This window comes from Aristolochia californica, unplaced genomic scaffold (genome assembly GCF_029961685.1).
Source record: "Aristolochia californica isolate CCGP_79_NKW_82.1479 unplaced genomic scaffold, dmAriCali1.0.hap1 SCAF_13, whole genome shotgun sequence".
NCBI lineage: Eukaryota > Viridiplantae > Streptophyta > Magnoliopsida > Piperales > Aristolochiaceae > Aristolochia > Aristolochia californica.
The window spans coordinates 25,014,086-25,034,290 of record NW_027181804.1 but is presented as its reverse complement, the minus strand read 5'-3'; the positions used below and the strand labels follow the sequence as shown (position 1 = coordinate 25,034,290).

The 20,205-nt window shown below is 37.5% G+C and overlaps 2 protein-coding genes across 4 annotated transcripts; one reads left to right on the top strand and one right to left on the bottom strand.

Annotated features, from left to right (window-relative positions):
- The first annotated feature begins 4,573 nt into the window (after positions 1-4,573).
- LOC137948145 (beta-1,6-galactosyltransferase GALT31A-like) lies at positions 4,574-8,582 on the top strand. Its single transcript, XM_068794112.1, has 11 exons — positions 4,574-4,896; positions 6,040-6,142; positions 6,254-6,315; positions 6,549-6,760; positions 6,874-6,937; positions 7,338-7,410; positions 7,498-7,618; positions 7,706-7,793; positions 7,878-8,003; positions 8,090-8,199; positions 8,320-8,582. Exons 1-11 carry the CDS (start codon positions 4,790-4,792, stop codon positions 8,472-8,474), a joined length of 1,221 nt encoding a protein of 406 aa, XP_068650213.1. The 5' UTR covers positions 4,574-4,789; the 3' UTR covers positions 8,475-8,582.
- Positions 8,583-10,494: 1,912 nt separating this feature from the next.
- Positions 10,495-19,683, bottom strand: LOC137948664 (uncharacterized). 3 transcript variants are annotated; one of them, XM_068794780.1, is made up of 3 exons: positions 18,632-19,683; positions 11,193-11,263; positions 10,495-10,762 (listed from the first exon to the last, which is right to left on the bottom strand). In XM_068794780.1, exons 1-3 carry the CDS (start codon positions 19,433-19,435, stop codon positions 10,759-10,761), a joined length of 879 nt encoding a protein of 292 aa, XP_068650881.1. In that variant the 5' UTR covers positions 19,436-19,683; the 3' UTR covers positions 10,495-10,758. The 3 variants fall into 3 exon arrangements, with proteins under 3 accessions (XP_068650881.1, XP_068650879.1, XP_068650880.1); XM_068794778.1 differs by lacking the exon at positions 10,495-10,762 and adding an exon at positions 10,778-11,107; XM_068794779.1 differs by lacking the exon at positions 10,495-10,762 and adding an exon at positions 10,778-11,104.
- Positions 19,684-20,205: the final 522 nt, after the last annotated feature.

Here is a 20,205-nt window from a genome sequence, read left to right as displayed (position 1 = left end):
TATGTTCACTATATAGAGATTTCTATTTCTATGTCCTCTACAATTAGTTCATTATTTTTGTTTTTTACTAAGTATTTATCCTTTTATCACAAAATTTACTAATACTAAGTAAATCATGCAGCCCTTTTATGTAATACACATCGGATATGAAAGACGTTGAGGTACTGATTTTACCGATTCTTTTTATGGTACATTTACAACAAATGTTACATGACCTCCAATGAGTTCAACAAACTTTTTCTTATCACCGGCCATGTGCCTTAAGTAACCGTTATCCAAAATCCAAACATTTTTGGTGCCTTGGTTCGAAGACAAGCCCACATCACCAAAGATTTAATCCTTAGAGATCCATTTTAGGTTGAGTCACTTTGGGATAACAATTGAAGCCCTAGATGATTTGGGTTTCTAGATTTGTTTTCCTATGTTGTTTTGGGTTACCACAACTTTTTTAATTGTTGTGGGTACCCAAGTTTGTTTGATGCCATTTCCATTCTTAATTTTGCAAGTGTGGGCATAGTGACCCACTTCATTGCAATAGTAGCATCGATTGTGAGGAATGAGAGAAAACTTCTTGATTTGCTTCTATTTGTTCTTCCCAACTTTCCTCTTGGATGTGGATTTGAAAGATAGAATTTTGACTTGTTGTTCTAAGTCTAAACACTTATTTTCCAATACAAGTCTATCACATGATAGTTTGTCTAGCAATCCACTTTGTCTTGAAGCATTTGTTATATGGCTTTCATTAGCCTCCCTTACGACACTAAACTCGTCCTTTAGCTTTGCAATCTCGTGTAATTGAGCATTGCAATTTCTTTGTACTTGTGTACTTGTTTAGACTATGGATTAATTTTTCTAATAATAATTCAAGTTTAGTTTCATAGTCTGAGTTACTTACCTCTTCGGAAGTAGTAGACTCAACATCTTCAAATGTCATGAGTCCAACATTGCTCTCCTTTTCTTCTAAGTAGCTAAATTCATCTTCTATTGCATCCCAAGTTGAGATCAAGACCTTTTTGTTATTTGGATCATTGCTTTTGGATGGAGTTCGTCCTTGAAGATTTGGACATTTGTTGATCTGCACCTAACCCCACTCCAACACCTAATCCCACTCAAACACCTCCCTCATTGGCTGACCCACACCCATCATCTCTACCTGCTTCCTCCCCTCCCTATGTTATTGTCACCAGATCCAATAACAACATTTACAAGCCCATCCAAAAATTAAACCTCACAACCCAACTTCCTACTTTTGTCGACCGTGAACCAACTATTGTGACTCAAGCTCTCACTGATCCCAAATGGCGTCAGGCTATGTCTAATGAGTATGATGCTCTTGTTCGGAATGGGACACGAGAACTTGTTCCCTTGGATCTCTCGTAAAATCTGGTTGGTTGCAAATGGATTTTTCGTACTAAATATCTCTTTGATGGCGCTATTGATAGGTACAAGACTCACTTAGTTACCGAAGGGTTTCACCAGTGCCCTAGGGTTGATTATTATAAAACCTAAAGTCTTGTTGTCAAGCCTACCACTATTTGTGTTATTCTTAGCCTTACAATAAGTTGTGGTTGGTCACTTTGACAACTTGATGTCAATAAGGCATTTCTCTAAGGTACCCTATCTGAGAATGTTTTATGGCACAACCACCGAACTTCATTGATCGCGATCATCTTCATCATGTTTACAAACTTTACAAGGCTATCTATAGTCTCAAGCAAACTCCACTTGCTTGGTATCATGAGTTACGCCAGTTTCTCATCACCTCTGGCTTCACTAACTCTCATGTTGACTCCTCTCTATTTATCTCTCACTACTGTTGTGTTGTATGTTCTGGTCTATGTGGATGCCATTATTATTACATGAGACAATGATTAAACTATGACAACGTTCATCCAACTTCTTGCTCAGAGATCTTCACTCAAGGATCTTGGTTCCTTGACTTACTTTCTCATAATTGAAGTTGTTCCTCATTCTCAAGGATTTCTTATGTCTCAATGACAGTATATTTCTGATCTCCTTGCTCGTACATACATGAAAAATGCAAAACTCATAGCTACGCCTCTTGCCACGACATCTACACTCACACTTCAACCTAGTACGACACTCTCTGATCCATCTGAATATCAGACTGTTGTTGGTAATCTCCAATATTTATCTCTTACCCGCCTTGACATTGCTTATATGGTGAATTGTGTTACCCTACTACTGACCACTGGGATGTTGTCAAACGATTGTTGTGCTATCTTTGTGGGACTTTGAATCATGGTATTGTACTTCATCAACAATCTTCTTTGTTTCTCCATGCATTCTCTGATGCTGACCGAGTAGGAAACAAAGATGATTTCACTTCTACAAGTGTTTATCTTGTTTACCTAGGTCACAATCCTATCTCTTGGAGTTCTAAGAAACAACGAATTGTGGCTCAATCCTCTAATTAGGTGGAATATCGCTCTGTTGCAACCACTGCAGGTGAGATCCGTTGGATCTGCTCTCTTCTCAATAAACTTGGTGTTTTATTGTGACAATATCAGTGATATAAATCTGTGCTCCAATCCAGTATTTTACTCTTAAATGAAACATGTAGCTTTAGATTACCATTTCATTCGAGAACAAGTCCAGAGTGGCGCTCTTCAGGTTACTCATGTCTCATCTGCTAATCAGTTAGTATATGCTCTCACCAAACTGCTTCCATGAACACACTTCATCCTCTTGAAGACCAAGATTGGACTCTCCTCTCAGAGCTCCATCTTGCAAAGGCATGATAGAGATCAAAGATAACGGATGAACTCAATTCAAATTGTATCCAGTTACGACACGTAGCTAAAGAATTTTAAATGCTACGACACTTGTTGTAATCCTATAAATACATTTCTCCTCGTCTATGAAAAAATGGCCAATTATTTTTTTCTTCCTTATTGTTCTGTAGAGACTTCTATTGCTTCCTTCATAGATCTTTTTCTCCTTAATTCCCTTGTCAGCAAAGTCGTGACTAATATAAGCTATGAGCATTGATTAGTCAATTGTTTGGGCTGTTAAATCATTTAAAATGAACTGGCCCCGGCAGCTTTGCCACCACAAATGATATGGTAGCCTGGACACGCTCTACTGCTAGTGACAATTTGAATTTGTGACACTGCTGCACAAACCTCACTTCCAGATACGATTCAAAATTGTACTGACACAGCACTGCTGCTGCAGGAAGCCTTGCCTATGTAAGATTCCTCTCCTGCTCACTACTCGATATCTGCACAATTTGAATTTGTGTAAACTGTAGGCCGACCCCTCATGAAAAAGAAGATTGAAGCCTAATGCACTTTTGATTTGCTTTGAGTTTGATTAATAATCCCTGATGATCCATACCCAACTCATCTAAACCCTTTTTTTTCGGAGAAAGTTTTGGATGAGATAAAGGAACCCAAACCAGTGAGAGAAGTGGGTACTTTTCCCTGCTTAAAAGCCAAAGGAATTCGATAACCCAGTGAACTGTGACCTCATCGCTTTTCTTCAGCACAAAGGAACGAAGGAACAGGCACAGGGAACCAACCCCACCCATTGAACAGATTCTTCTGCCCTTTCGTCTCTTTCACAGCAGAACCCTTTACCCAGAAAGAATGTTGCAATCAGCAGGGCAGCTCCATGGGTCTTGGTTTCTGCAGCTTTCTTCGCTTCAGAGTATCCATTATTTGTTTTGAAGCGACTGTCTTCTCCCTGTCTCTAAAGTGAGAAAAAGAATAACAAGCGGAAAATTAATATGAAACGAGTAGCTTTTAGATCAGGTATTCGTTCGTAATCTGTTTACTAAATAAAGAAGCATGCAACTGCTTCATCTACGATCACATCTATTGCTAGTCGTTTTCGCTTGGCCAAATCTGAAGCCTGAACCAGTCCACTAGTTGCACTGAGGTCACGGTTTCAGTACCAACTTCACCCATTAGACGCCACTGCTGAAGAAAGAGATGCATTTAGTCATTTCAGTAAATTTCTGGTTTGGGTTGAGGAAACTTTCAGCTCCCGGACGAGGACGAAGGGATCCCTCGCCGGACGTGGGGCCCACGGAGCTTTCCCGATCGGTGCTTTCTTTGTTCAAACCTCGATCCCGTATCTTAGGAATGATCCCATCGAGCGGGCCCACAAGAAGGAGACGCGATCACGCGAAGTTCGAAAGGAGAAGTTGTGGACCTGTGGTGGTCCCCACCTGCGAAAAGACCGAGAACCCGTGAAAGGCGCTGAGGAATTTAAAAAAAAAAAAAAGCCCTTCTAAATTCTGTGTGTAGTTCACTTGACAAAAATACCCTCCACTCGCCATTGAATTTGCCTGCTTTTGCCCTTTACCCTGGGCGAAGTCGGGCGGAAGGGGGGACCCATTGATACCCAGATCAGGTAGGCCGTCGGGATCTTCCTGGGCGGGTCCCCGGTGGAAATAGACTACCACGCGTGTCCTTTTCCTGCCCGGGGAAAAAGTAAAAAGAATCCTACGTCGGAGAATTCAAAAAGGGCAGTATGGGCATTTGAAAAGGTGGTCGGAGATTCGTAGGCCGTAGTCTTTGTTTTTCATCCTAGTTTTAAAATTAAACTGCCCAGCCTGAACTTAGCTGAGACTGTCTTAGTGCCGTGCAGGCAGCTTGGCGAAAGTTTCCCGTTTTTGTTTTTTGAATGCCGATATTATTACAGATTCCCTTTGTTTTACCCGTGCCCCTTTCTTTTATCTGAGGAGAAGGGGGAGGGAAGGTGAAGGTTCTGATCGGGTGATGAGGTCGAGGTTTTGAATTTGGTGAGAAGATAACATTTCATGGGTCTCATGCTTAACACCAAACACCACAAGGGTGGAGTCTCGACCAGATGGGTTTCTGTTTTTTGCATTTCCAGCTTCTTTCTTGGCGTTCTCGTTGTTAACAGGTGTCTTGTATTTCCCTTCTTTCTGTTGGAGCTGAAAGAATATTGTGTTTGCTTATTTTTTCCCCCTTTTACGGCTTTTTTGTGTCAGTGACTTGCGTTTTGAATTTTGATTTCGAGTTTGTGGGAACTTCTCTTTCTTGATGTGCAGTACCTGCCATGGTGTTGTTCTGGTAATCATTGCATGATGTGTTCTATACTACATTTCACTGCTTCTGTTAGACTCTGGGCTTGGTTCCTGTTTTGTTTTGAGGTATTGGATGACTTCTTAACGATAATGCGATACGCTCCTTGTTCGTCGATTCTTCCAGAGTTAAATGACGTCTGTTTGTTTAATAAGGATTTCACTGTCTGCGGCTGGCGTATGCATTCTTGTGCTCTGTGTGAATGTATAAGTTGGATCAATCATTTTTTGTGTTTTCCGGTTCTTCCAACTTATTGAACGGATGACTTCTTTAGTTTTCCGATGAAAGCTGTGGCTTTGATCGACACCTTTGTATACAGTATTCCCTCTCAGTGAGTTTGAAGTGCGAACTGTGACCATCTCAGAAAATTTTAATGAATAAGACCAGAAAAAAAGGAGGTTTTGTGAAAAGTTCTGCAAGGGTGTCTTGACTTGAGATATGATCCATAGTCCTTCTTAACTAATTTGAAAGTTCCCTGTTCCTGACACAGTCTCCTACTTCTACGTTACTGGTATTTAGTGTGTTTCATGTTCTTTCATGAAACTTGCTCATCTTATAGTCCTTCAGTGTTCTCTATTGGGTAGCAAAGTCACAATGAGGATTACCCTAAAGAAATATTTCCATGAGGATGTTCCCAGCAAATATAACCAAATATCAGCTCTAGCCCTAGGCATTTGTCTATTATCTACTTCTACCTGAAATACTTTGTTTTAATGGGATAACTAGTGGAAATTAGACCTGGACTGAATATGTTTTTCTTAAGTTTTGTTGGTTGGTGATTTGGAGTGAATGTTGTATCATGTATCTTACTTGTCTGGTATCTTCAAACAATTTGTTTTTGTGATGGTTAGCTTTTCTATTGCCTTCATTCAGTCATGGTTAATATCTAACAAAGAAAATATATTTGATATTACTGTGTGATTTTCTCTTGTCACATGCTATTCTTTGGACTTGCATATAGGTTTTGGGGTATCCCCGAGCCTGTTAAAGTAACCGAGGAGGCTTCATCTTTGGAAAAATTCCAAGAGAGAGATTTTGAACCTAAACTTCATTGTCAAAAGAAGGTACATTGTTTATTCCTCGGTTCATGGATCTACTCATTCACGCATAATTTCATTCTTAAGCCATTTACTTGTGTGGCATGTTCACTGAGTTAATTTTCGTATTTATTTCAGGATACTTCCATCCAGGCTGGAGATATACTTACTCGAGTTTCTCAAACACATGATGTGATCATGTAACTATTCTGTACAATCCTTCAAGTTCTTCCTTTCATTTTTACACAATATCTATCTGTCTCCTCAGTTCCTAGTTATAGCAGTGACTGGCATAACACTTAAAACTGAGCTCTAACACCTGTGATGAACTTTGCAACTCTTTTGCGGTGTACTATAGACCTGTTCTGTTTGTGAAAGAGCATTAGAATGTTTTGAAGTGTGTAGTAATGAAATCATGCAACAATGCACTCAGGACTTTAGACAAGACAATCTCAACACTGGAGATGCAGCTAGCGGCAGCCAGATCTGCACAAGTGAGTAGTCAGGAGACATCTCCGATGGCTACAAAAGGGGTATCAGATCAGTTAAAGGAACGCGAGAAAGCTTTTATTGTAATGGGTATCATTACTGCATTCAGTAGCAGAAAGCGGAGGGATTCTATTAGAGATACTTGGATGCCACAAGGTTATGCTTGTACCTTCATAAGTCTTTCACAGTTGGAGCACCTTGTCCTGTTTTGATTCTTCAGTAATTTGAATATTCTGTTTCTTGATGTTTTTAATTTTGTTGTTCTCTAGGAGAGAAACTAAGAAGATTGGAGAAGGAGAGAGGCATGGTCATGCGGTTTGTTATTGGCCACAGGTGTGAAATCTTTTTTACTTGTATACCTGCATGCAACCAACAATACTGCGCTTAAATTCCCTTTTAGTTGTGTTTTGGAGCTGTAGTTTCTTATTTCAGTACTTGAAAGGGGGCTACAGACATGTGAAAGTTGCACATATATTAGTGATAGACTCTCTGTTGTAAAAGAAAACTCACTATACAAGATTTTTGTGCAAAATAAAAGGAGTCACTCTTGCATCCTAAGCCATCCATTTGTTGATGTGGCAAGCTTGAGTTTGTATATTGAAATACAAACATGTATAACATGTTTATCATGTGAGCGACATCGACTTTCCAATTTATAGAAAACATGTGCTACATGTTTATAGTACACTTCTCCAGCTTTCTATTCAGAATGTGATTTTCCTTTGTGTTACAGTGCATCCCCTGGCGGTGTTCTGGACAGAGCTATTGATGCCGAAGAGGAACAGCATCAAGATTTCTTAAGATTGGTAATTCTAGAATATATAAAGGAACTTCTCATGGCTGCTGTATAGAAAACTTCATTATGCACAGTTTAACACTTGTTTCTTTTGCAGAACCATGTAGAAGGCTATCATGAGCTCTCTTCTAAAACCCAAATATACTTCTCAACAGCTGTGGCAATGTGGGATGCCGAATTCTATGTCAAAGTGGATGATGATGTGCATGTCAATCCTGGTTAGAAGATCCCATATCCTTGTCTTCATATCAACATACATATGCACAGCTTTTTATTGTTAACAACTGCTGTGCCAAATGAACCAGGTATGATTGCTTCCATTCTGGCCCGACATAAATCGAAGCCACGTGTCTACATTGGCTGTATGAAGTCAGGACCAGTCTTGGCACAGAAGTAAGATAATCAAAACCTTACCATGTTCTTCTCTAGTAGGAAATGTCTCTTGACCCATATCCAATATTCATTAAAAAAAAACAGAGGGGTGAAGTACCATGAACCAGAATACTGGAAATTTGGGGAGGAGGGAAACAAATATTTCAGACACGCAACAGGGCAACTCTATGCGATCTCCAAAGACTTGGCAACTTACTTATCGGTTAATAGGTAGGCACATTCAGAAATTTGAGACAAAGCTACAGTCCGAAAGCGTTTTGAATCCGAGACTTATTTTTGGTTATCTTGTTTGGTAGGCATATTCTGCATAGATATGCAAACGAAGATGTCTCACTTGGTTCATGGTTCATTGGTCTCGATGTTGATCATATCGATGAAAGGAACCTCTGCTGTGGCACTCCTCCTGGTAAATGGATAAATTTTCTGTAACTCCCTCTCCATGAGCTGATTCAAAGTATCTGCACTGAATCTACACTGGAACAAATATTATTCTTGGTTTTCTATAAAATTGCTTGTGTTTGAGCAGATTGTGAATGGAAAGCGCAAGCAGGGAGCCCTTGTGCAGCATCATTTGATTGGAGCTGCAGTGGCATTTGCAAGTCAGTAGAGAGAATGGAGGAGGTGCATCAGCGGTGTGGGGAGGACGATGGAGCAGTGTGGAGTGCAATTTTTAGATATTGAGGATCTTCTTGGCCGCTGTAATTCACGTTCACAGTGTACATATCATTAAACTGATTTATCTCCCCGGGTTTTGTTTCTTTATAGTTAACGGGTGGATGCATTCTCGAATTGACTATGCCGCAGCATAGGATCTCAGCTGAAGTTATGATTGAAGCCGAGAATTTACAGAAGCTACCAATTGAAAAATAGAATCCGTGCAAAGAAGACGATAATCAGGTGAACTCCGGTGTTAGCGTTAGAATTTGAACACGACCTATTTATACTTAGGGGTATCATCAAGCTCGACTTGCATATGTTTGAGTTTGATTTGATCTAAATGATTTGAATTCGAGCAAAATTAGAATCAAGTATGAACCCAAAAAATTTAACCAGAGTTTGAGTTTGAAGCTGATTCAAACTCTAATTTATATTTAAAATAAAAAAAATAAAAAATTATCAAAATTTATGATAAACTTAATATCATTAAACTATAAGAGGAGTTTAAGATATTTTAATGGAACAAATTAATGTATAATAATTAGCTTAATAGACTTAAAAGAAAGAGTAAATACCTCTATTAATAGAGTTTATTTTATTGGCAAACAAAATAGTGAGCGACCCAAAAGGGATGAACAATCGATTGTTTTTGAGGTTTGAAGTACATAAGAGTAATTGTCAACCAGCTAAAAAGAGAATTATAGACGAGAGTAATTAGAGTAAAGGGTATTTTAGTAAAAAAATTATACTAACAAGTCGGCTCACGAGTTAACAAATTGAGTTTGGAAAAATCTGACGTTACGCTTGTTATACTTGACGAGCCTCATTTTAAGTTCGAGTTTGAGTTGAGCTCAAATAAAAACTGAATTGAGCCCTGTTTGAGAGCCGGTTTTGCTTGGTGCCACCCCTATTTATAATTACACATATTCGTCCATAACCTTTTTTTGACATAGGCCGACTTTTTCCTTTTTTTTTTCTCCCCTCTTTTTTACAAAAGGGACTGCCTTCAATTGTGAAATTAAGTTTCTTTTCCTCCCCTATTCATAATATAAAAAATTTCACACATATGACTCGAATGACTTGTATAAATGGTTGATATAGTAGAAAACTTCTTTTTAACATATGCACAAAATAGGCTTATCTAATAGCTAATCAAACAATTTAGTAGATTTCGATATAATGATACATTAATGGTGTAGTACCTCGATTCTAACCTAAGTAATCTCTCAAATCAACCTTTTAAAATATTTTAAAGAAAAAACCCTACTTGGTAATTGTTTGTCCTCATGAAAATCCAAGATTGTCAACAAAAATCATTATTCCCTTTGCCTAATTTGAAATGATAGAGTACGAATAATAAGTAGAGGAATAGGGAAATGGAGGCACTAACTAAGAGTCTTGGCTCCCTTCTTGATTAGGAGAGTGTTTCGTATTGAATTAGGAGTTCCTTTAGCTTGACAGTTTCCTAATTTATTTATGTTTCCTAGTTTGACTATAGTTATATTATTTTAACTATACAAGGAGAAGGGCATGGCTAGGGGGAGAAAAATTGAAAAACCCTAAGTCATTTCTTTATTACTTAGCTCCAATTTTATCTACCTCTCTCCTCTTCCAAATTCGTGCACACTCTAATCTTCCTCTGTGTGGGGTTTTGTCTAATGGGTTTTCATACATTTGTGCCACCATAAGAAACACTTAGGAAAGACTAGTTTTAACATTTATACCTAACTAGAAACGAAAGAAAAAGATAAATAAAAAAAAAAATAGGGTCGAGTTAAAGAGGGGTGAGTGGTAAGGACCAGCTAATTGCCCATTGGTTTGTTCTTTCCATAGCTTACAATTTGTAGTAATTGAAAATGCACTTTTAACTTCTCATTGGACAAGGGTGAAATTTTCTCCAAAAACACTTGGGGTCTATTTGGAACCCCTGGAAAAGAAAAAAAAATGAAAATTTGACCATTATTATTCCCAAAAATTGTAAGGGGATCATGATACCCCTGTATTGAATAAGGCCAACCCCACCCCATCCTTTTAAAAACAAAAAAATGTTTTATGTATCCATCTTTTCCTCTTTGAAATCATCTTAAACTAACAGAGAGGCTAAAGTTAACATGAGCAAAGAAGGGTTTATGAGCAACAAAAGTTGGGTTTTTACTTACTATGGTGCACAGAGGCCAATAAAGAAGGGCTTGGAGGGTTGAGGTAGCAAACCAAGCCTCCATAGTCCTCTATATTCAAGCAATGGAGCGATCTGCTTTTCTCCAAGTGCAACTCACTTTCAACCAGGGGCAGCTAGGCTTGCTCTTGCTCACCTGAAGTTTGGGATTCAAACCGTCAAAACAATGCGATTACGCAGATAAAGAGTTACCACACAAGAAAATACGAGCAGATCTTGGGCTAATAACCCCATATGCTCCAGCATAACAAATTGACTTGATATTCCTTCGAGCAAGAGGTATTAGAACTAGCAAGTACATGACTAATGTGTTTCATTTTTACATGGGAACATATCATTCATGAACTGAGTTCAATGCTTATCCTTAATATGCAACTTTGAATGAGCCCCATTTTTCTTGCTTGTTGGAATGCATTTTATATGGACCACAGAAGGATCTCTCTTTGCCGGTTTACGTGGGGATCGGGAAAATTGTGGTCTGCTGAAATTAAAAGCAAAAGAGTCACTACTTCGGAGCAGAAGTATACATGAGAACAAAACATCTGATTAGTTTGAAGAAAACATGCCTTTTTTTGGTCCGACTCCCATCATCTTGCACATCTCTGCATGTTTCTTTTTTATTATCGTATGTTTGTTTCTGCATGGGAAAGAAAAGTTATTCGGGCAACATCCACAATAAAGGAATGAGAAAAGATACAAGATAAGCCCAAGTCAAACGTAGCAAGCAGCGCAGAATGTCGTGTAAAAACAATAGACTTCAGTGGAAACATGAAAAATTCCGTAACCCTTATTAGGCTGTAGACAGGCGAGATAAGTGGCAAACCCAATCCACCAATCATCCAAGTATTAAAGGAACAATAGAACGATAAACAGATAATGTAAAAGGTTTCTGGGATAAGCCATAAGACCACTAAAAACAGAAAAAAATGTAAATTAACATTAAAAATTACTACCCAGTAAGAACTAATTATGCAAAAAAAGTTAGCAATCATCTCTGATAAATCAAGCCCTCCAAACAGCCAAAAAAGAAAAAACAACAAATCAAGCCATCCTCATTATAAGAACAAAAATGTCCATATGAATGAGCTTATCTACTGCCCAATTCCATATCATGGACTGACACGTGATACAGTTAATTTTACAAAACTCTAAGGCTCTATGATGCATGATTAGGTAATCAAGTAGATTGGGCCTTTGGCTCAATAGCTACAGGTTGTGGCTGCTGGTGTGAAATCCTTGTTTCAAGCATTGCCAAGGTACGGAGTTTCAACATTCACAAAATTAATCTAAAGAATAAACCGATAATCAGGTATCAAACAACCTTTACTTATATCAGTTTGAATTAATGAACAAAATGAAGGTAATCAGGCAAACTTTACCCAAATTCCTCGTCCTAACATGAGTGAGGATTTTTACTTTATATTTGTTTTAAAAGCCTTAGAACAGGTAATTTAGTGAACTTTGCCAGTCATTAACCATTTCCTTTTTTTAACTTCTTTTCATTTTACCTTTTCATCTACTATACATCAAGCTATCAATATACAGGAAAACAAGAATATCGAGTCAAGTCCATCTAAGTTAAATGCACCTAATTTCCAATTTAACCATGAAATTTCAAATGAAATACTAAATTCTTCTTGTTCTATACTCTGCCATCCAACATACTCATAATTGATGTTCCTTTCAGATATTTTTCTTATTTTTAAATAATAAAATAGAGAAAATGGCATTATTTTCGAATTATGGTAATGGCATTTTTGTCAACTATGTGAATTTTCCTAAGAAAATTTTTGGGAACAGCCAAGATTTAATTGAAGAAAAATAAAGATCAATAAAAAAAGGGATTTTGAATAATGAGCAATCCTTTGATGTTGCACTCTAAGCTAATTTCTAGTCCTTCGTATAATAAGATTTTTTACCAAGAAATGTGGAGGAAAAAAAGGTCAACTTTGCACCCACAACAAAGAGTGGCCCTGGAGTTGGATGGAATTGTAGGGGATTACATCAAGAGTGACAAGATATAGAGAAACTATTCCTATTTCCCAAGCAAGAGAGGTGCATTAAAACTCCAAAGGCATTGATGACTTCCTAGTCCTCTGGCAAGAGACGTGCAATAAAACCCAAAAGACATTGATGACTTCCTATTCCTTTAGCAAGAAATCTGCAATAAAACTCATCGAACAGAAAGAACAAAGTCAAATAATGGCCATGAAATTGATAAGTCTTTAGATAGAGCATTAAGCAACCGGCCACCACTTCAAATCACCTTCTATGCAAAAGGGGCTATGAGAATAGGCTGGAGAAAGATCTTCCTACGTTTTAGTCACTCAAAGAGGGCTCCCAACATATGCTACTATGTTTTATTATTTACAAGCCATGACACATAAGTGGTAGCCTTTTTTTGTTGCAAATGGAACTTAGTGGCACCATGATATTCTTTTATAACACGAATCATACATGAATTTGTTTAAATGTCGATTACACACAGACGCAAACACATCCCCCCCAAGATGAGATTTGAACCAAGACCTAACACTAGAAACACTCCATGAGACCACTGAGCCAAAGGCCCAAGTCACATAAGTGGCAACACAAATTGCATACTGTCACGCAACTTATGTAATCGACCATGCTGTAAGGGAGCCAAGGTAATCATTAAACATCCAAGGATTATTAAAATATCACAAATATTACTCGGGACTAGGGAGCTATGCATGTGATGTAGGACATGGCTCACTTAGGGAAGTATCAATTGCATACAGTTGTTTCTATTTTTGAAAAACTATTATTTTAGGAAAGCTCTCTATTTTGGTACTTTCTGTATAGGGAAGTCAACATATTTCCACTTTAAATAGTTTCCTAGTGTCTATACTCCAAATTAGGAGAGTTTTCTTCAGTGAAGCCTTCGATAGCAAGTCATCTTTATTAATAGTCAATTTAGGATAGTTCCAAAGTTAGCAAGTCCATTCTTAGTAATTTCTATCTAAGTTAGTTGCTGAAATTCTTTTCTAGCAAGTGGTTCTTAATTTAGTAAGTCATAATTCATTTGTAATTAGGAGGTCAAGTCCTACGACATATCTATTTTGGTGATGTAGATTATTTTTGCAAGCTCATCCTTGTGTTGGAAAATAGAGGAAAATTGTTGGAACTTCATATCAGTTTTGAAGATTAATACAAGTTTTCTTTTTGGTAGTTGGAGCACCATTATTTTTTTTTTCTTATTCTGAGAATAATCTCTTACTGGATTTTCCCCTTGTGCTAACTACTGCTAGTTAACAAACAGCACTTGATAAATCAGTATTAGAGCTACTGCTAATTGCTGCATTATTTGGTATTAGAGCTAGTGTCTGAGGTTTGCGCGTAATCACAACTCTAGATCCTGAAAAATCATTATGGAAAGTGTGTCAAAATCATATATTAAGGATTTTAAGGTTGACATCACAAGCAAATTAGAGCAGCTCATGAAACTGTTGCCAAAAGCCACTAAAAGTACCGAAATAAATATTTTGGGTTTATGAAGAAGGTGAAGAATTCATGGAAACTCCAGCACAAGGACATGCCTCTGTTGTAAGAACCACAGAATCAGCATCTAAGACACCTTCAAGATAATCCTCCGCTAACATATTACTGATGGGATAGTGGAATTAAAATTGAGGTTCCAGAAGGAGCCTTGATGCCTTGATTGGGTAACTACGGTTGAATAAATATTCAAGTTTAAGGAAATCCCACAAGATAAACAAGTTGCTTCGGTAGTTCAATGATTGAGGTGGCAAACTAATACATAGCCGCAAGCCACAATATACCACCAAAGCCAACGTTTTGAGCCCAAGGTCACAATATGACAAGATATGACAAGGATATAGGCACTTCTAGAAATTGAAAAATTGAAAATCAAATTACTAAAAAGAACTATGCAAAGATTAAGGGGAGAGCTTACGTTGAAATTGAATAATAAACTTAGCTTTGTACCTTAGGGACTATGTATGATTTAATTTTATGTTAGGTTTTGTCATCATAAAAAAGGGGGAGATTGTTGACCACAGATTGACACCCTGATTGTTTTTTATGATAACAAAACTTATTAGAGCTAACGATTTGCAAACTCAGTATTTTAGATACTTTATCTTCAAGAGACATGCATCTCAAGGTCTAAAAGCCTCAAAACAATCGAGGCTAATCAAGACCTCAAACATCATTGAAAGACAACTCTTGAAGAAGCACTCTTGAAGAAGAAGACAATGTGAAGACTAGAGTTTAGGAGTCATTGATGTATATCAAAACTCAATCAATATGTAAGAGAGCTTCCCAAACTCCTCCTCTTAAGGTACAATGCTAAACATGGAACTTTAGAGCATACATTGAATTTACATATGTATTGGATGTAAGTGATTTTCCCTTTCTTTGTTTTTATTTTGTGAAAGGTTCATCTAGAAACTATTTAATCTAGATCAAAAGGGTTAGCTAGATCTAGAATCTAGCCAATCTCTTGGAGAGATTATATTTGTAAAAAACATGTATTTGAGCTACACGTGGCTTAAAGAGAGCCGGAATCTCTTTGTGTAATTCCAACTATTAGAGCTTTGAAATAGTAGAATTTCCCAAGCAAGGGTTCATGGGCAGTGAATACCAATAGGGGAACATCAATAAGAATTTTTTTTGTCTCCGATGGTATGTGATTGCTTATTTATATTGAATTCAATATATTGCAATTTTTTTTGCATATTTTTCATTACACACCTAAGTTAAACCTTTTAATTTGAAAATCCCAATTCAACCCCCACTTGAGAAGCCACCTAGGCCAACAAATCTACTAATGGTGCAACTAATTCCTTAGGGGGTCACCCTCCAATCACTCATAGAAAGGTAATATAATGCACCTTTTTTTATTGAATGGGAGATATTAAATTGGGTCAATTCTTTTTAAGGATACCAATAACCGCACTTACGGTGCTTCTAGAAAAAAAGAAATAAGAGCATTCATTTGGTTAGCATATTAATAAAATTCTATCATCTTCCAAGCTCCATAATTAGCACTTATCAATGTGGGAGTATTCCCACTAACACTCACATCCTGGTTGACACATAATGGGTTTGAGACGTTGACAACTCAACGAAGCACAAATGTGACCACGTGAAGATTGAACCCAATTTCATCCCAAAGTGACTAGCCAATTAGGAGGCCTATTGCTCAATGCTATAAAGTCATGATCAATGTGGAACTATTCCCGCTCAACAAGAATAATGAAGGTCGTTTAATGCATGATGCTTCTTTACATTCCAAGCTTGAGTAGGTACACATTTGCACCCTCTTGTTGGTTGGTTTAAAATGAACAATTGAAACAGCTCAAGGGTAGTCCAGGGCTAATGGTTTGTGGAAATGCTATTTATGATTTTTTGGGGAGGATCCTTCAAATCAATTCTACTCCTATTAAAGAGTAGACACTCGCTAGACTTAAAGAGTCCCTTACAAAGACGCAAAACTTTCTACGAATTTTTCTAAGGTCCACTCCATACTCCAGGGAAAAAAAAAACTAGTTGATAAGCTAACCATCAGGAATCTGCTCCATCTTGATGTGTTAGAGTATTCATGGCATTACTATGTTTATCATAATGATTTGATTTTTACCTGTTGTTTTCCTTGTACACTTTCACTTCCATCAATAATTCACTTCATGTTATAAAAAAATGATTCACTTCATTATTTCTCCCTTGATGTATCTTCTCTTTCTTTGAAATAAAATTATCAACATTTAAACAAAAAAAGGGATATCTAGCAGAATACATTTGAAATTGAAAAGAAAAAAAAAAAACAGCAGGTAAACATAACCACTATATAAGCATACATTGACACACGACTTAATCTCCATTATTACTAAGTTATATAAAAAAATGACTAAATCCTTGCTGATCAGGGTGAGAAAGGACCAGAAAAGCAACAGGTAAAACAAATCAACAATAGACAATTGGTGCAAATAAACCTAATTCTTGAGAGAGAGAGAGAGAGAGAGAGTGAGAGACTTTTCCTTCACAAACTAGAAATCATTTTGGACTGCCCATTTAAAATAGAGGAACACCTCTCATAGAATACAAAGACTGGGAAATGCCCCAAAGTGTTCATCACATGCAGCAGGATGTCAACTTGATTTGATTTATCCTCCCTTATGGTAAAGGCTGCAGATATCTTTCAAATAAGGAACTGATAGCATCTCCAAGTAGTATCAACAAATTGAGACCACCGCACGTGCAGTCATTTGGCCTCTTTGTCTTGAGGCCCTTATTTGAAAGAAAATTGAAACTTTATTACTATGTCAGCCTTAGATATATTGGGTATGCAGAATGTTAATGATATTTGCACTGGAAGCCACGGTAGAGATGTTCTCAATGTAACTTCCTTACATTGGGAGCAACTTTAACGTCCTTTTTCCTTAAAAAAGTGAACAGTGTCCTTTTATGATGACAAGAAGGGGTAGAAGCTCTTTTTTTTCCATTCTCCTCTCTTCTTTAATAAAACCTCTCACCACTCAAAAAGATACATACTTGTCACACTTTAGATAAAATAAATACTTTAATAAAACATGTATTGACATAGATAGCACTTCTAATATATTGTATAAAATGGTTAGATTTCTGCATTTAAAATCAGCCAGCTATAACACTAGTCTAAATTAGAGGCAGTTCCCATATAAGTCAAGTTAGGCTTTAGCTAAATAATGAATAAGATTTGAAGCAATAGAAAGTGTCTTAAAGACTAATTTGAACCTGCTCCAGAGAAGCCATAGTTACAAACTAGAATATATGTGTTTCTGCACAAGTATGGTCCTTCACTTTTTTCACAGGAGGTAATGAAAGAAGTGAATTGCCATTCCAAAAAAAAAAAAAAAAAAAAAAAAAGAAAGGAAGGACTGAATGTATTGCAATTGAAGTATATCTTTGGTCAAGTCAGCATGGGATTTTTCGATGAATAGTGAAAGAAAGAAAATTTACATCCATTTGGCTTTTGGCTCAACAATGACAGAACCATAGTATGAAATGTAGCTTCCAGTCTCACTAGGCCTTAGGGTGTAATCTGGGTGTTTGTGTGTGTAGCAACGAAAAGAAAGAAAAGGGAAGTATCAATCAGCATAAAATGTCCAGTCTCCCACAGGCTTTAGTGAAATGCCAGTGTAAGATACAAATAAATTAACAGACAAACCTGAAACAGATATCAACATATCTACTAAACAAATGCAAAATGTAACTACCCAAGGATTGAGATTATTGACATGCTAAACAAAACTACCAGTATTGTATGCTTACTGGCAAAAATTGCATTTAAAAAATGGAATAAAATGGATTCATGCTAGAGATTAACCTATGCAGGGAGAAAAGAAGACCTTGTTTTTGGCATTTCAAGAAATTATAATTGGAGAAACAAAATAGTTCTCTCAATCTATAAGCAATACAACATGATAGTGCAATCTAACTTCTAATAACTGGTAGAAGGGTAAGTTTAAATTAGTAACAATAAGAATGGTCTAATAAAGGCTGATAAGACAAAAGCAAAATTGGCCTGGTCATCACCCGTGATTTAAAATATTAAAACATGGAGGAGCAATTCCATAAGTAAGGAAACTGCCCCCGGCTGATGGACTCATGTTTTAAAGAGTGAGTGCACGACCAGGTCCATACATCTATCTCTTAAAACATCAAACGCTATATACACATTCATTTGTCACATCACCGAGATATAAACCATGAACACTTACCTTCTAAGAACTGGCGGTTTAAGTTTGATTAGAAACAAATGGTGATTCATCTCGGAAAATATTAGAATACAACCAGGAATGTTAAAAGTAGAACAGTATATAGAGACCTTAGATCACCGTACATAAGCATGCATGTGCAATTATCAAGACCGAAATTTTCAATAAACTAAAAAAAAGGATTTTAACTCTAAGACAATAAATTAACAAGACCTCAACAACAGAAGCAAAAAGTAATGTGAAATTCGAGCTAAAGGCCTTACCCCACGCAATTGCAAATGCTCCTCTCTTTTTTTCCAGTCAGACCTAACTTCACCTGACAGAAGCAAAAGTCCTTTCTTGAGTTTCTTCTTGCAGCCAACTGATGGACCCGACCGGTCTAACTTTCTCTTTTTCCTGGAAGTATCAATCAATCGCCGCTTCTTATCACGGATTTTCCAAACGTTTTTCTTCCCGAGAAGTTGCTTCTCTGACTTCCAAGTTGGTGAACTCGTGTCTATAATTGTAACTACAGTCCGGGAAAATAAATCCAAATCTACATCAACCCCCAACGCTTGCGAGATTTCCTTTTCCGCGTCCACAAAACCACCTTCTTTTTCTCCATCCTTCGCTTCAGCCACACTGTTGTCCGCGCTGGACGGCGACATTGCTAGAATCTGTCCTCCAGGCATGCAACTATCCTGCACACTCGTCGAGGAAGAAACGACACAAATCTTAGGGTTTGCCTGCTTACGAGTACTCTTAAGTGCCTGCATCTTCGGGTAATCTCTCCCTCCCATGTTAAAAAGCTCGGCTAGGACGTTGTTCATCAGGTCGAACCACTGCTCCTTTCCGCAATTATGTTGTGCGACGGAATTCATCGATGTCATCTCCGGAATAGAGGCAGAACCTTTTGAGTCTTCAGGGCTGGGTATCGAACCCAACATTTGAAACTCCGAGACGCAGGGCCTCGTGTTAGGGTTACAGCTGAGAAAATGCTCCAAATCGAGCGCTGATTCGACAGGGAAGCCTTTGGAGGCTCGGAGACGGTGTAGCCAATCGGAGTCTGATTTGATCGAACAGAGCATTATCGTTTTTTTTTTTTTTTTCAGCAAGGCGATCGTTTCCAAAGATTCCAGAATAAGAGGAGACAATGTTCGTAGCAACGTAGAGGTTGCAGCGAAAGAGAAGGAGAGAGATAAACCAATGGAGGGGAAACAGGTCGGAACAATCAGTAATCAGAAAAGAAGAGGGTCTTCAAAGATGGGATCGTGTCTCGTCTGCTGTCGACTGTGAATTCCTGAGATCAGGACGATGTGCCTGCTATAAGTTTTTGTGATAGTATCGGGCACATGAAAATCCGGTAGGTATTGGATTGTATAACGACCAACCGAATGCTAAGAACTATACTTTAGGACTGTAAACGGATCCTGATTTTATCCGGTTTGGACTTGTTAAATAATATCAATTTGGATCTTATTTGGATATTGGTTCAAGTTTCATGCATGGGGCAATAAAACCCGTAGAGATGACATAAAATTATAATTATGCAAGCTGGTATATATTCTTCTATGTCTTTTTCTTTCCCTTGGTGCGACACAGTCCATCCATCTCTGATAAGGATTTTCAGCGACGGTAGATTGGTTCTGATTAATCGATCAGGAGTCTGATACCATATGTAATATAGGAATGTAGAATAATATTATCGTGATTATCATTGTTCGGGTATACACTATTTATAGAATTACAACAGAGACACTAGTTGATTACAAGTCTACAATTTGAGTCTATCTCTAATTCAATCATTAATTATTCTGTTGTTCTGTTGTTGTGTGACTATCACCCTCGTCTTTACGTG